Source organism: Lonchura striata, chromosome 10 (assembly GCF_050655825.1).
Source record: "Lonchura striata isolate lonStrDom1 chromosome 10, ASM5065582v1, whole genome shotgun sequence".
NCBI lineage: Eukaryota > Metazoa > Chordata > Aves > Passeriformes > Estrildidae > Lonchura > Lonchura striata.
The window spans coordinates 10472775-10486852 of NC_140712.1; the positions used below are offsets into that span (position 1 = coordinate 10472775).

Below are 14078 nucleotides of genomic sequence, written 5' to 3' on the forward strand. Positions count from 1 at the left end.
GTTATGTCTTAGCTGAAGATTCAAAAATACACTGAAGTCAAGTAGAAAATCTTTTGAACACAATGTTTTAGCATTAGATGAGGGCATATAGATTAAATAGGTGTCCTTTGACACACAGATTAAATAGTAGGTATCAGCTTCAGTATAGGGGATGAGCTGAAGTGAGAGGAATTTCAGTTCATTATTGTGGCAGCAATGAAAGTATTGTCATAAAAGAGGATTTCTGTTTGGACCTCGCTGCCACTGAGTATCAACATTACTCTCGGTTGGAAAGAAACTGAAGATACTGTTATGTCAGTTAGCAAATGGGGTAATAAGCTGAGAGCAACTCTGACATGACAGATGATTTGCAACAGAAAGGCTACACAAATGTGTTAACAAACCTGATAAGATGTGGGGACTGTTAGACTCTATCTTCTCAAGGAACAGATTTTCACAGGAGAAGATAACATTTCTTGCTTCTTGTCTCCTGTGTTCCTCTCACCTAGAGTTTAGTGGACTGATTTCCTCTTGGTTCTTGCATGTTAGCAGAAATCACAGGGTTTTTAATGATAATGAATTTTATACATTTTTGAAAATGAAATTTAGTGGAATAGAATGTAAGAGTTGAGGGTTTTTTTAGTGGAATACCCACTAAAGTGTAACTTGTAAAAATGAAGAGAAAAAACAATGGAATTTAAAAAAATGTGCATCTCTCTTGTTTAGAATGTATCTCAGTGCTGTATGTTTGTATGCCTAATGGACCTGAACAGACTGGGGACTATAAGTGAGCCTGATTTGGTGCACATCCTTCTGATTATGGTGTAATTTGTCTGGCACTCAAGAGTTATGAAATGCCATAACATGTTACTAGGCTTTAAGAAGACAGCTGGGCAATGTGTTTGAGGAACTAAAAGTACTCTTGGTCATTTAGGGAAGTGACATTTGTCAACAATCGAGGTACTGTTTACATTGTCATAAGGTGTGCTGGAATGCTTACCTTGGAGCTGGTTCATTTGATGTGGTCACTTACAATGCATTGTTTGCATACTTGTTTCTTCCCCTCAGACCTTACTGCTCGTTTAAGGAGCTTTTCCTTTTGCGATCTCCTGCTGTGCTCTTTGTAACGGGGCCTTGCATTGTGTCCACAGTGAAGGGGAGTCAGAAGTGCGAGCTGAACTGCCGGGCCATCGGCTACCGATTCTACGTGCGCCAGGCGGAGACCGTGATCGACGGCACGCCCTGCGACCCCAACGGCACGGCCATCTGTGTGGCAGGGCAGTGCAAGGTAAGGCAGGGCTGCCTCAGCTGCCAGAACCTGGCCAATGCTGGCTTCAGCTTGCTTCTTCTTCACAATTTTGTTTTTATTAAAGTAGATGTGAAAAACATTAGCTGTTATTATTACAGGTTGGGTGATTTCCTAACTAACGTGTGTATTTACTGAGAACAAATTAAGGAGTGCTGAAGGGATGGATTCAGGAGGTGTTTTAGCCACAATTAAGGTGTCTGGCAATGAGTTTTTTCCACATATTTTACTTTCTACAGAAGAGGTTCTTTGAAAGAACCAGAACAAAAAGATTGAAAGCTTAAATAAGAACAAAATACAATATCTTTCTTTGATTCAGAGTGGAGATATTTTTCAGAGTCTGCAACAGAATGGTTTCTTTGGATTGCCTTATAGCTGCTTGTAGTCTAACTTTTCTGATTGGGCCACATTTGCCTCAGGTCTTACTGACTTTCACTCAGCACTGATTTCTCTTAGAGAGCAATTGAGTGGCTGCTTTTCATGGGTTCAGAAAGAGCTGCTGTGTTGACTTTTTGCACTCTGCTGTGTAGATTCCATTTGCAATGAATAAATACAGTTTTTTGCAAGATGGTAGCAATCTTAAACAAAATGTTACAGTGTTTAGAAGAAAAAATTGTAATCTTTCAAGTAAGGTTAGTGAAAGAAATAAATTCCTAGTGAGGGGCACTTGATGCTTGGCTGATGTTTCCTATATATGTTGGCAAAAGCTGCAGAAGTGGCTCAGATGTGACTCATGAACTCAAATAGTGAGAGGTCATGTTCAGTTTAAATAGTTGGTTTGCCAGGGGAAATCACTGATGAATACAGCCTTGTCCTCTGCATGTCCCAGTTCCTCTTACTTGTGCACATCTGGACAATGCCATGTTTGTCCCTGTTCTGTGTTTCTTAGTGCAAGCAAAGCCATAGCTTTGAATTCCCTTTGTACAGGTTAGATCTGGGTGAAGTTGGTTGTGCTTTAAAGCTTTCATTGATCTCAAACTAATTCAGCAAGGGCCAGAAACTTGTTTTAATTGCATTTCTGATCTATGACTCATAAAACTGATGAGTTGTGTCTAACAAATGCATGGTCTCTATCACCCTCTGTTGGACATTCTTTTACATTACCAGAACAATAATATCCTTGTGTTACAAACCATTATTTATATTGTTCCCAGGACCATTGTTTTTGGTTAGTATTTTCAGCCTACCTTATCTTTAAGAGGAAAAAAAATGGAAAATGTTGATATAATAAAAATCACTCAGAAATATAGTAAAAAAATATGATATATGAGATGAAATAGTCCTTTAAAAAGCTTGAAGTGAAAATACCCAAAAATTAGGGTATTTCATCATAAGACTGTATTTCTGTGTAAGTTTGGTTTTCTGCACACTTGAACAATATTATTTCTGATGGATTTTTTTAAGTGAACAAATGTTTTCATTGATAGTCCTATTGAGTTCCACTTCTGTTTTTTAATAGTTTTTATTTGGTGCCACAGCAGGTTATTCCTAACACATATGCTTGGAATGTGTTTCAGTATTATTGAGTAGATGCTGTTTTTGTAAATATATTTGCTACTTCTCTTCCAACCCTACATTTTAACAGTGCTATTAAATTAAAGAGTGACTGCCAATGGAACTTCCTTCAGCTTGCTATTTAGTCAGAAGTGTCAGGTTTTTTCCCTTCAAGTTTTTTTTTTTTTTCTTCTTTTGTGTGAAATGAGTGTATCCTTATAATTTTTCTGGAGACAGTGGGTTGGTCCTACTCAGTAACTTTTAAGCTTAGAAGAAAAATTGAGAGAGAATACTGAGGAGACTTTAATAAACAAGGTATGAGAAAAGAATGTTCTTAATAATTTTGACCTTGCCCATAGATTGAGAAACTGCCTCTAGGGCAGAGTGTTGCATGTGTTTTTACATGTGTCTGGGACACTCCCACTCAGAGAAGTCGTCCCAGTACCGGGGCAGGTGTGAGCACCGACTCGAAGTAGTTTTGGAGACCGAAATGTTACCTGGGAGCTGTGAAGAAAATTAGTTTTGCAGAGATGTCGGTTACCACGCGGGGGCGCGCTTTACAAGGGATCATTGAGCATTTCACCCAAAATTCTGTTTGAGTGCGGGCTGTAGCTACCTCCAAAAGGTGCGTGAAACAACTATTTTCTGTCTCCTGGTATTACATTTTCTCTTGCAATGTAGTTCGTTTTCATCTTCCAGCGAACTGCTGACATTAATAGAAAAATATCTAAGCAGTTTTAAAATGCACACTGGAACTTAAGTAGCAAAATGATTGATAATAGAGATTTTACCTGCCTAATACAAAAATAGTGCATCAGATATTGAAAAGCCTGCAAACTATCTAGGGAGGTAATTTGCGTCAGCTATAGGAAGCCTAGCCAACCATGCTTAAATGTGAAAAACCTATGATTACAATAGAACATTCTCTCCTCCTTTCTGCTTTTTCATAGATACCATTGTAATTTCTTGGCTGTTGGAAATAGGACTCTTCATTGTTTCTCTTCATAATGACTTGCTAATGCCAAGCTCTGCATTGTGGAACACCTGCCAGGCATTAATAAGATGTTAATGGAAGAAACAGGTTCCTGGGAGCTAAGATACAACTGCTTATTGCCACTTCTTCCCTCTGTTTGAGTAGTTTTTGTTAAATGTTTTACAGAGTGAACCTCTGTGAGGTTTCTTGGCCACATGCTCTATAAAGTCTTGTATCCTTCTGTCATTTATGAAGCAACAATGAAATTTTTTGGTATATGATCTTTGACCATGACCTAATTTGTTTCTGATAGTTGGATACACAGGAGCAGCAACCACCACGTGTAGAACCAGTGAAAAGATAACTCTGCTGACTTTGAAATGATGTGAAATCTGGTGGTAGGTGGTTGTGAGTAGCAAATATTCCAGTTCAGACAAAATGACTAAGCACTGGATCTGTATATTTGTTCTTTTCCTATTGTCTAGCAGCCTCGTGTGAGAAGACCTCACAATCTAAAGGATGGAGCTCCTCACTCTTCCATGGAGCTGCTGCCTGAATCTATAGTTCTGCATCTTCAGTTTTGCTATAAACGATCCTGTACAACAGACCTTATCAGGTTCACATGTTGCTTACAATGCATTTAACATTTGAAAAAAATGAAGCCCAAACCAAACAAAATGGTATTACAAAATATCTTCATTCTAAAAGGTTTTTAACTGCTTTTATATGTGCCACATATATAGCATGTGTCTTGGGAAAGGTTTGTTTTGCTTCAGTTTGAAGCAAAAGTAGGTGCTGAAGTGCAGCATAGAATGGCTAATCTAGATTCTGGTTCTCTCTGTGCTCCACACTCTGTTCTCCTGTCAAATGTGCTCAGTAATGTCTATCCTGCCTATCAGAAGCAGCTTGAGATACAGCAAAGTAATAGAGAGTTGTGTACCTTTATTTTGTTCTTATTTCTGCAATTTTTAAAACAATAATATTTCAGGTGTGGTTGTCTTTATAAAAAGGTAGAATGTAATCCTTATCTGCAGTATGCCTTTGTAGATTGGCTGACAGTAGAAAATACATCCCAGCTATGAGCTTAATTGTGTCACTAGAGAAATTGTTCTGAAATGCTGTTATCTCTAATGATTAAGTGACACAATTAGGGAATTTTATTATCCTTGAGTTATGCTTCTCTTTGAACTAGTTTGAAAAGGATAAATCCAAAGTAAATCTGAGAAAAATCTGAAGTATTCAAGAATGCTGGGGATAGCAGTGGAGTAGAAAATAAAATCTTGCATGTTGTTGGGCCTTGATTTTTTCTTAAACAGTTTGATGTATATCAGATTGAAAGTGAAGTCGGGTGAATAATTAATGAATAATTAATTATTTCTTAGCTTGGAATAATTAAATCACTCCAGTTTAGTTTTAAACAAACAAGATAAAGTCCTGTGGTACAGTGGTATAAAAGGAGGCTGGGAATGTTAATGAAGAAACATTCAGTAATTCACCAATCCCTTCACACAGTTGTTCATAAAAAAACCTGAACTCATGATCACTGATTTTTTTCTGAAATACTGGCTTTCTGTGATGGAGAAATTAAGTGTAGACAAGAAAAAAGGAGTTTGGATAAAAATAGAAAATAAATATGGTCTCAGCTGTTCCTTTTTCTCAGTCCATTGCCAAGTATTCATGGATGCACTCTAACAAAACAAGCTATGTTAGCCCATAGGAAGACAGGTTGCTTCACTGTCCTGCAGTCACAAAAGAGGAAACCAATGAAGAGCTGTGTACTCTGTATCATGGGGGAGGTACAGGGTTTGATGTCATGTCTTTTATACAGAAATTACTAAGATGTAGTTAATGCCTTTTAAGTAACTACTGGAATCAAACCTGATTTGTGTTACATTACAGCAGTTCAAAGAAAAAAAAAAAACAACAAGAAATTCCAGCCAGTTGAAATACATTTGATTTCAATGAATGTATGGGAAAGCAGTTGTAAAAGAAAGTAATGTAGCTAGTGCAAGACCCCTCTTCTGAGGTTAAATAGCAAAAGGAAACAAAGCAATTTAGATTTTATTGTAAAGGAACAAAGAGGGGTGCAGCAGAAGTAAAGTTCTGAAACTCACATTTAAGGGATCTGTTAAACACCTGGACAAGCAAGCAGTGGAGAGAAAGCTATTAAGAAAGGGTCTGGCTGCATAAGTATTCATTCTTGTTCTCCTATTTAGAAGAGGAATGAAAACTTTGCAATTACTCCTGCATATAAATGATACCTTTTGCTGTTAATTGGTTGAATTATATTTCTCGTCCTAGAAGTGTTCAAGCCATTTGACTTTCAGCATCGCATTGGGGTGGTTAGCTTGGAACTCCCAAAAAGGGCTTATAGATTCCTCTCTGCAGAATGCTTAAAAAGATCCTTAGTTAGCTGCCTGAAAGTAGACATTGCCAGCAGACCCCTTCAGACAGGTGTTAACATGGGAGCATCTGAATTTGGCTTTCTGACCATGTGTTCTAAGGCAGTAGAGGCTCTGAATGGGCAGAATCAGCTTTGTACCATTTACCCAGAGAAATTCTGGAAAGGGGAACTCACTTACTGGGGAAGTAGGGTTATGTCATGCACAAAAATAAAAATGAAGAAGTTCTTCTTGAATTTATTGTTGTTTGCTAATGTTTATACCAGAAGACTGTCACTGTAAACAGTCAAAAATTATGTTATCATAATAAATATAAGAGCAAGGGGAATAAAAAAGAATTGTACAGTATTAGAGCAGGCTTGTATATCACATATTTAATGACAATTCTCCTTTGGTTGTGTACTTACTCTCTCCTTGCTTGCATGGTGTCTGTTGCTAGAATTTGACCTGCAGTTGAGTTGGAATGTGCAGTAAAACTTTTAAGTTACTGTACATTAAAAAAAATGACATATGTAGCTAGAGACAGCTCATTAGCAGATTGATGTGTTCTCATGGCAGGTGGGGTCATGAAGTAGAAGGGGGGCTATTTATGAACATTTGTGAGGAAAAATAAAGGCTTTCATGTGTGAGGATTTATGAGGTAAGTGCTAAAACAATAATTGAAGCAATAAATGGAATTAGTATTTCATTTTAATTTGATTTGTTTTGTTAATTTCTCTGTCACTTTCAATCCATGCTGCCTCCTGTGATGTCCATGGTCTGGGTGTCAGGCTTTTTTCTCTGTTTGCACTTGTACTCCCTTGTGCTAGCAGTGTTAGCTTTGTTGACTAGTGATATTTCAGGCCTCACCTAAAAGTCAGAGTTCTTAGAAATACAGTATGGAAGTGTATTTACTGCTAAAGGTTTGTTCATCTCTCTTTTTTTTTTTTTTTTTTTTTTTTTTTTGTTTGTTTGTTTGTTTAATACTCTTATACTTGGTGACAGGTGAGTACTAGTAGTATTTAAATTATTGTTATCACTGATGATATGAAAATTTTACTACAATGCAATAGTTTCAGGAACTTCAGAATTGAGGCACTAAGACTTTTTCTTTGTTAATTATAATAAACTATCAGAAGCAAATAACCCAGAAGTCTTAGTGAAAATAGAGGAAGTTTTAGAAAGCGATGACAGTGCAGCAAAATGTTGTCTGACCTAAGCTGATTTTTATCAAGGAGCCAAAGAGTAAGTTAATGCTTAATTTTGTTTTGATGACTTTTAGGAGCAAATTGAAAATGCTAATAGCTGTAACAGAATATTCCAAAATACCTATTCTTTAGTCAGGAAACCGAAACAGCAATCTTGGAAATCTACAGGAAATTAAGTATTTAGGCTTTGTTTTCATTTAACTACATTATAATATTGCTCTAGAGCCTGGAAAGGGTCCAGTATGTTTTTAGGCACTTCTATTAAAACAAAGATTACAGTTTTGGTAGACTGGGATAGGCAAACTTGTCACATGAATAAATAAATCCTTGGGAAGAAGGTCCATAGAGGCTCTAGTTGTGTGTATATATCTATTTTTCTTTCTGTGCAGCACTTGCACCCACAGATATAGATGCACCCAGAGCAAATAGTTAAGGAGCTGTTCTGTTTTAAAATATGCTTGAAGTATTGACTTATTGTGTTAGACCAAAACTGTGGAAACTGTAACTCTTGAGTTAGGCAGGTGCTGTTGTGTCACTGAGTCCCTGGGCTGAGCAGAGTGGCTGCGTGGTGCTTCAGAGAGCTGGTATGGATGCAGATCCCTATTCCAGCCAAAGTATCCAGGCTGCTCCGCAGTGGATTTCCTGTGGGACCTTGGATATTTCATTTACCCTCTGGTTGTTGTTAGTCTAGCATTGTGCAAGGGCACTGAGTGCTGAGTGTGCAAACTGCACCCAGAACTGTTTTTTCAGACTCTGCAGCCCTGTTTAACCGAGGTGGAGCCCAGTAGTTTTGTGACTTCCCTCCCTTGGGTTGCTTGCTGGCAACTGGTTCTCATCTCTTCCATGTGATACATCTTTGTCCAAATGTGTTTTTAATGTCCAGGTTCTCCACTTCAAAATGAGAATTATGTGGCAAATCTTTGTTTCACATGATTAATGTGATTTGTGTGTCCTAGTGGTAGTGAAATGTACTAAGGCCAAATTAACAGCAGAGTGTTGTGCTTCCTTGTAACTAGCTGGGGTTTGTATAATTTATGTGTATTTTGACCATATTCATCTGCAAGAAGTTATGCTTTGCCTTTCAGCCAACCATAGGTGTGGGAAAGCAAGAATCTGAGTCTTAACCCTTTGCTGAGACCAGAATTTGAATTTTTGTGCAGCAGCTCATGTTTACAAGATACAATTTAGTTTCACAGGAGTCTATGCAGAGTTCCCTTCAGTTTAAATTTCACATTACTTAAGCTTTCACATTAAGGTTTTGAGCTCTTTTCAAAAGTTCAGAATCAAAAAGTATCCTGGATGCCATCTGGTACCACCTCAGTCTGTGAAATTTAATAAGATTAGAGGTTGGAAAATGGTGTATAGCTAGGTCAAAATGAGCTTGTTTAAACTACACTGAAATTGAATTTTTAAGAGAACCTGAAATCAGCCAGATTTTCATATGGCTTCACTCTGAAACTGCCACTGAACAGCTCTCTTTTTTCTCCCCACAAGTGCCAGGGTGTCTTGACTTTTGAAGTCCTAGTGAGCAAAGTCACTAATGTATGTATGATAAATGAATGTATGATAAATTAGTTTTTCATTTAAAGTAATGTAAATTTCCATAATTCCATGTTTGCTGAGAGAAATCACAAACTGACAAGATCACACTTAATGGCTCATACTTCACAAAACAAGTGATGTGAGCTCAAAACCTTCTTCAAAAGTCTTTTGGTTGCAAGCCCGTCTATTTTGGCATCTCAAACATTTTATTATTGCAACAACAGATTTTTCCTATCTGCAGAGATAACATGAAAACTTGAACAAAACAGAGATGTGATGGTATTACATAAGACTGACACATTTATCCTTTTTATGGCCACAGGCTTCTCCGCAGTCACAGGACTATACCATGTTCTTGCTGATGAAGAAGCAGTCCAATTTCCTGGGGTTCTGATAGTACGGTGTCTTTGAACAAGAGCATTTATACCTTGTTCAGTGAGGTCATCATAATGCTTGTGAATAACTTCCTGTTCTCTTTGTAACATAGTAACATGTAACTCTTTGAACTGATCCGTTTAAAGCCTCCTGTAAAAACCTACTTGACCACATGCATTAAAATGGATCAATTTTATTTTTAAAGTATGATGTATTTAAATGTATCAATAATGTTTGCCATGTGACATTGTTGGCTTCTAGTTTGAAGCAGCTTAATGTGGCATCTAGGTGCATTTCATGAATTAAAAATGTGACCAAGGTTAAAGTTGTTGTGTCCACCATCAAGCAATACTAATAGTTCACTGGGAGTGTTTTAGTGTGGTTTCCCTTGTGTGTAGTTTTTACAAATCCTGTGAAGTGGAAATCAGAAACATATATCTTATGTATCGTATTATACATGAGATACATGTTATGTATCTCATAACAGGGAAAGATAAATTTGAAACCAAAATGTGTTTTCTTCTATAAAATACAAAATGTTTTTACACATTGTCTTTTTGTTTCCATACTAGAGCTGTGTCTATAATCATAGTAGCTGCTCTGTGCCAGGCTGTTGACCTTGCAGAAATCAGAAATGTCAGACTTTTTAGTTACTGATATTGGACTGTTGCTGATGCTATTTATATGTAGTCTAGCTTATTCTTATCAAGGTCATGAATACACAAGGAACTGTGGTGATAGAGGTGGGAACGTGCAGATCAGTTTGGTTCCTGTGTAAATGTGGAAAATATCTGCAGAATTCTAGTGAGCAACTTAAGAAACTAGCTGTGACTAAAAGCAGTCCTCTAGTCCCAAACGTTTCTGTGACAGAGGCACTTCCCTTCCCTTCCTGTCTGTGCTTATTCCCTGTACTCCAAACTGTAGCAGGGTGTGAGCCTTTACACACAAATATAATGTAGTTCTGTAGATGTTTCAAGAGTGCCTTGGTGATATGCAAAGTGGAAGCATTGCTTAGCAGAACATTTTTTAATGGGACTAAGTTCCTGCTGTGATATTAAATGTATGTTCTTGCAATGGAGATGCTTCTTCTTCAACGTTATCTTGACATAAGATCCCAATAAATTAATGTAGTCTTGTTTTCCTTAAAGCCTTTCCCCCGCCATATCTGTATGACTGATTTGTACCCTTTGGCACACAGAGTTTGATCCAGTTATGTAGAGTGGAAAGTGCAATGAAAAGATGAATTGGGATTCTTTAGTTGCAACCTACTTGGTGATTTTGTTGATGATATTCAGAACAGAACTAAATCTAGACAGTTCTGTCATGGATTTGCAGTCACACAGGTAAGAAAGAGCATTCTGTGGAGGAGATAATAAGGCACTTTGGAGTCTTACAGAGGTTAGGTAGTATGAGAAGGAAATGTTTGTTTCACACGCCTGTATAGTATGTGCAGTGTGGTAAATATCTTGAAGAAAACATGGCTTTAAATCAGCTGCTGTTGGCTAAGGTTAGAATGTACTTAGGGGCTGGATGTGAGACTACATTATTGCAGATTCCCCAGAAAACAGTAGCCACCTGTGACTATGATGCTTGTTCATCAAGTAGGAAATAATGCAGCCTGGAATTAATGCAGCTAGAGACTTAAGATAATAGGTTTGCCTTCCATTTGCTGTGGGTAAAGGGTTATAAAATTACTGTAGTTCTGTTCCTCATTTAAGTAACTAGCTGTGGCTCGAATATTGATTTTACTCATACTAAAAAATTAAGTTTCCTAAAAGAAGTCAACCTTTTGGAAAAAAGTAATCTTTTTAGAATAGCTCTTAATTTTTCTGTGAGCTTTCATGACCCAAAACAATATGAATAAGAGGCAGTGACACTGTTCCCTCGAGGAAGAGAGGTAGCTGATAGGGAAAAATAGAGTAAACATACTTATTAGAAGAGAATCCAGGCCTGCATCTCAACAAAGTCTGCAGCAAATTTATCCATTTTTAGCAATTTCATTGCTGCTGAAGCCATTTTAGGCTAAAACTAATTAGTTCCATTAACTATTGTGCTGGAGCTTGAGATGGTGACCTTATGAAGAACAGAAAGATATCATGAACCTCTAATTTATCTATCTGGTCCATCAGGATTCAGCACACCTTTTCTGTTGTTGCTGAGGAAATTGTCACTTCAATGAGAATACTCCAGGCAACACATTGATTATACTGGAAAAGCATCTTGGTTTTTTTTACTGTTTTTTTCCCCTTTTGGGATGCATTTAATGGTGAATTGTTTCCTTTTTGGCAGGTTCTTTGTGATCAGACAAATTTTTAGAGTGATGGATGTCTCTGTGCTGAAGAGAACATTATTTTAGGGGGAAACAATGAATTTCATGGAGCTATCAGCAATTCTGTAGAAACAAATAAATTTTATTCATGCCTTGAAATTCAGTGCAATAAACATGCATGAATTTTTTCTGAGAGCATTACTAGCTAGTATGTATTGCATGACTTCAAAAAGATATGATTCAATGTAGGCTTTTGGGCATGCCTCACCTTCCCCCTGCTTCTGGTGCCATTTGACTTCAGTGATTCTACATTGCTTACATACATTTCTGTATTTTAGAGACTACATTAAGCTATTTGATCAACACTTGAATTGTCTTGAGGTAAAAGTCCTACATTTTTGTCTTACGGAGTATTTTTCTTCAGGTGGTTCAAGCCAGATGTACCATACACACATAGAGGTAGTCCTTTATGTGAAGTAGAAATGTGGTTTTGGGTTTCTATAATTTTCTGTGCTTAAATGCAAAGACCACTATGTCTGAATTTACTTCAGCCACTGCAGAAGATCTCTTTGGGGTTTGTGTTGATAGACCAGATTTCATTGTTATGCTTTGTATGTGACCAAAGCTGAAGAATTTGGTGAACCTTTCTCACATTTTTAAAAATAGAAATCCTCATATTCATGCAGTTATTTTCTGATTTAAAATTCTCATAAACAGTGCAAGTAAAAAAATTTCCATCTTATGTGGTAAAATAGTTAGAAAGACTGAATGTGAAATATCAAGAGGTATGAAAGAATAGGCATTCACTAAAGCTTATTTAAGTGAAATGTGGACACGGGCAAATTGGGCCCTAAATTTGGGGTCTTAATATAAAAATATTAATTTCAAAGTGTGTAGAGAGGGAGGAAACAATTTATAAAATATAAATATATTCACGTGGTCTTGCCCAACCATTGAGTATTATAAGGAAGTGTAATCTCATTGTTGTGTTGAATGGAGGAACTACATATGCACTGCAGCAGTATTAGTGTCTGAACAGCTGGCATTTAGAACCTTAAGTTGGCATGCTGACCTGCATGGAAGCATCCTAAAATATCTGTATTCTATATGACTAGAAAACAGTCATTATTGTATATACCTCCTACCGTGACAAGGCTTCATTTTAAAGGGATTGTTGCAGTTTATGCTCACATTTCAAGAAATGGGGCATGACTGAAAAGTCTTTGACCTGTGGAAATCTTACCTGCATGAGGATATTGTTTTACAGCCTATAGAATTTTATTGAAACAAATAAATTTTTTTACTGCAAGATTTGTTTGTTTGGAGTGAGCTGTATGTGGCAGATGCAGTTTATCTTACGTGCCTGAAGTTTGTTAAGTCCCTTTGCCAACACAAAGTCCCAGTGTGATGGACATGACTTCTGAACTCTGGAATGTTTGCAGTGGACTCCTGGACTGCTCCAAGGTCATTCACCTCTGTTATGGACACTAATGAATTTGTACAGCTACTGAGGCTAGATTGGAGCTTGGAATGGCTTTTGTAGGTTGTTTCCCCCATCTGGTACATTTATAAAGCTTAAATTTCTATTTTCTAGGAGAGCAAGACATTTCTTTTAAAGTTACTGTTTTGCAAGTAGTAGTTGGACATTGTGATATACATCATGGATGTTTTACTGCTACTGTTTATACTGATGGAGACCAGATACTGGATAGAACCAATTAAACCAGTCCAAAAGGAGATTATAAACAGCAGTGTTAACTAACTGCATCTTGCTGGACTGTAAAATGCTTGACTTCTTGTGTAGGGCTTTTTAAAATGTGTGCTTCCAGTTGTTGCTTAACCTTTCAATTGTACCAGATACTTGAAGCACTGGACATTTCTTTACTTTTCAGGAGCTATTACAGCAAAATATGATGTATTTTCTGTGAATCTAATGTATTAGGAGTTTAAAGTCTTGTGTTTTTGTAGTTATATTAGTGAAAACAGTACTTAAGAAAAGCTTCGGGCTTATTTTGCACTATGAGTCATTGTTAAAAAATGGGTTCATGTTATTTGTTTTCTCCTGCAAGGCAGCTTTGCTGAGTAAAGTATAAGTATAACTGAAACTTGATCCGTCAGAAAATGTGTTGTTTAATTGTTCTTCTAATGTTAAATGATTTCTGGTAACCATTTTATAAAATCACATAAATATCTTATCTATCAGGTTTTTGGTCATTTGAACTGTCATGTCTAAGTGCCCTTCTGAAAGAGAAATAATTATTCTGGTTTTATAAGATAGAAAGCTTTTGGGTTTGTTTTTGTCAGAACCCTTTTATCGTTATCTACCCTGATTGTTAGGAAGCATGAGGAGGACTCATCAGTCTTGGAAAAATCTCACTCCTTGTTATGTTTAAATCATCTTAACAAGATGAATGAAACCATTGGCACTTCATATACTAGAGACAGCTGCCTTTGTCACTATTCTCTTGAACATCTGTGATGCAAAGGGGAGGAAAAGTTCTCAGTTTCACCATTGTGCTCCAGGTTTTTCTGTGTCTAACTTGCTGTAGAA

The 14078-nt window shown here is 37.0% G+C and overlaps 1 protein-coding gene across 3 annotated transcripts in view; it reads left to right on the plus strand.

Moving 5' to 3' along the window:
• Nucleotides 1-14078, plus strand: part of THSD4 (thrombospondin type 1 domain containing 4) — a 241699-nt gene that overhangs the window by 105961 nt on the left and 121660 nt on the right. For all 3 annotated transcript variants that reach the window (XM_077785884.2, XM_085588694.1, XM_085588695.1), the window contains exon 7: nt 1131-1267. In XM_077785884.2, the coding sequence (XP_077642010.1) occupies nt 1131-1267 (137 nt within the window). The remainder of the gene's footprint in view (nt 1-1130; nt 1268-14078) is intronic.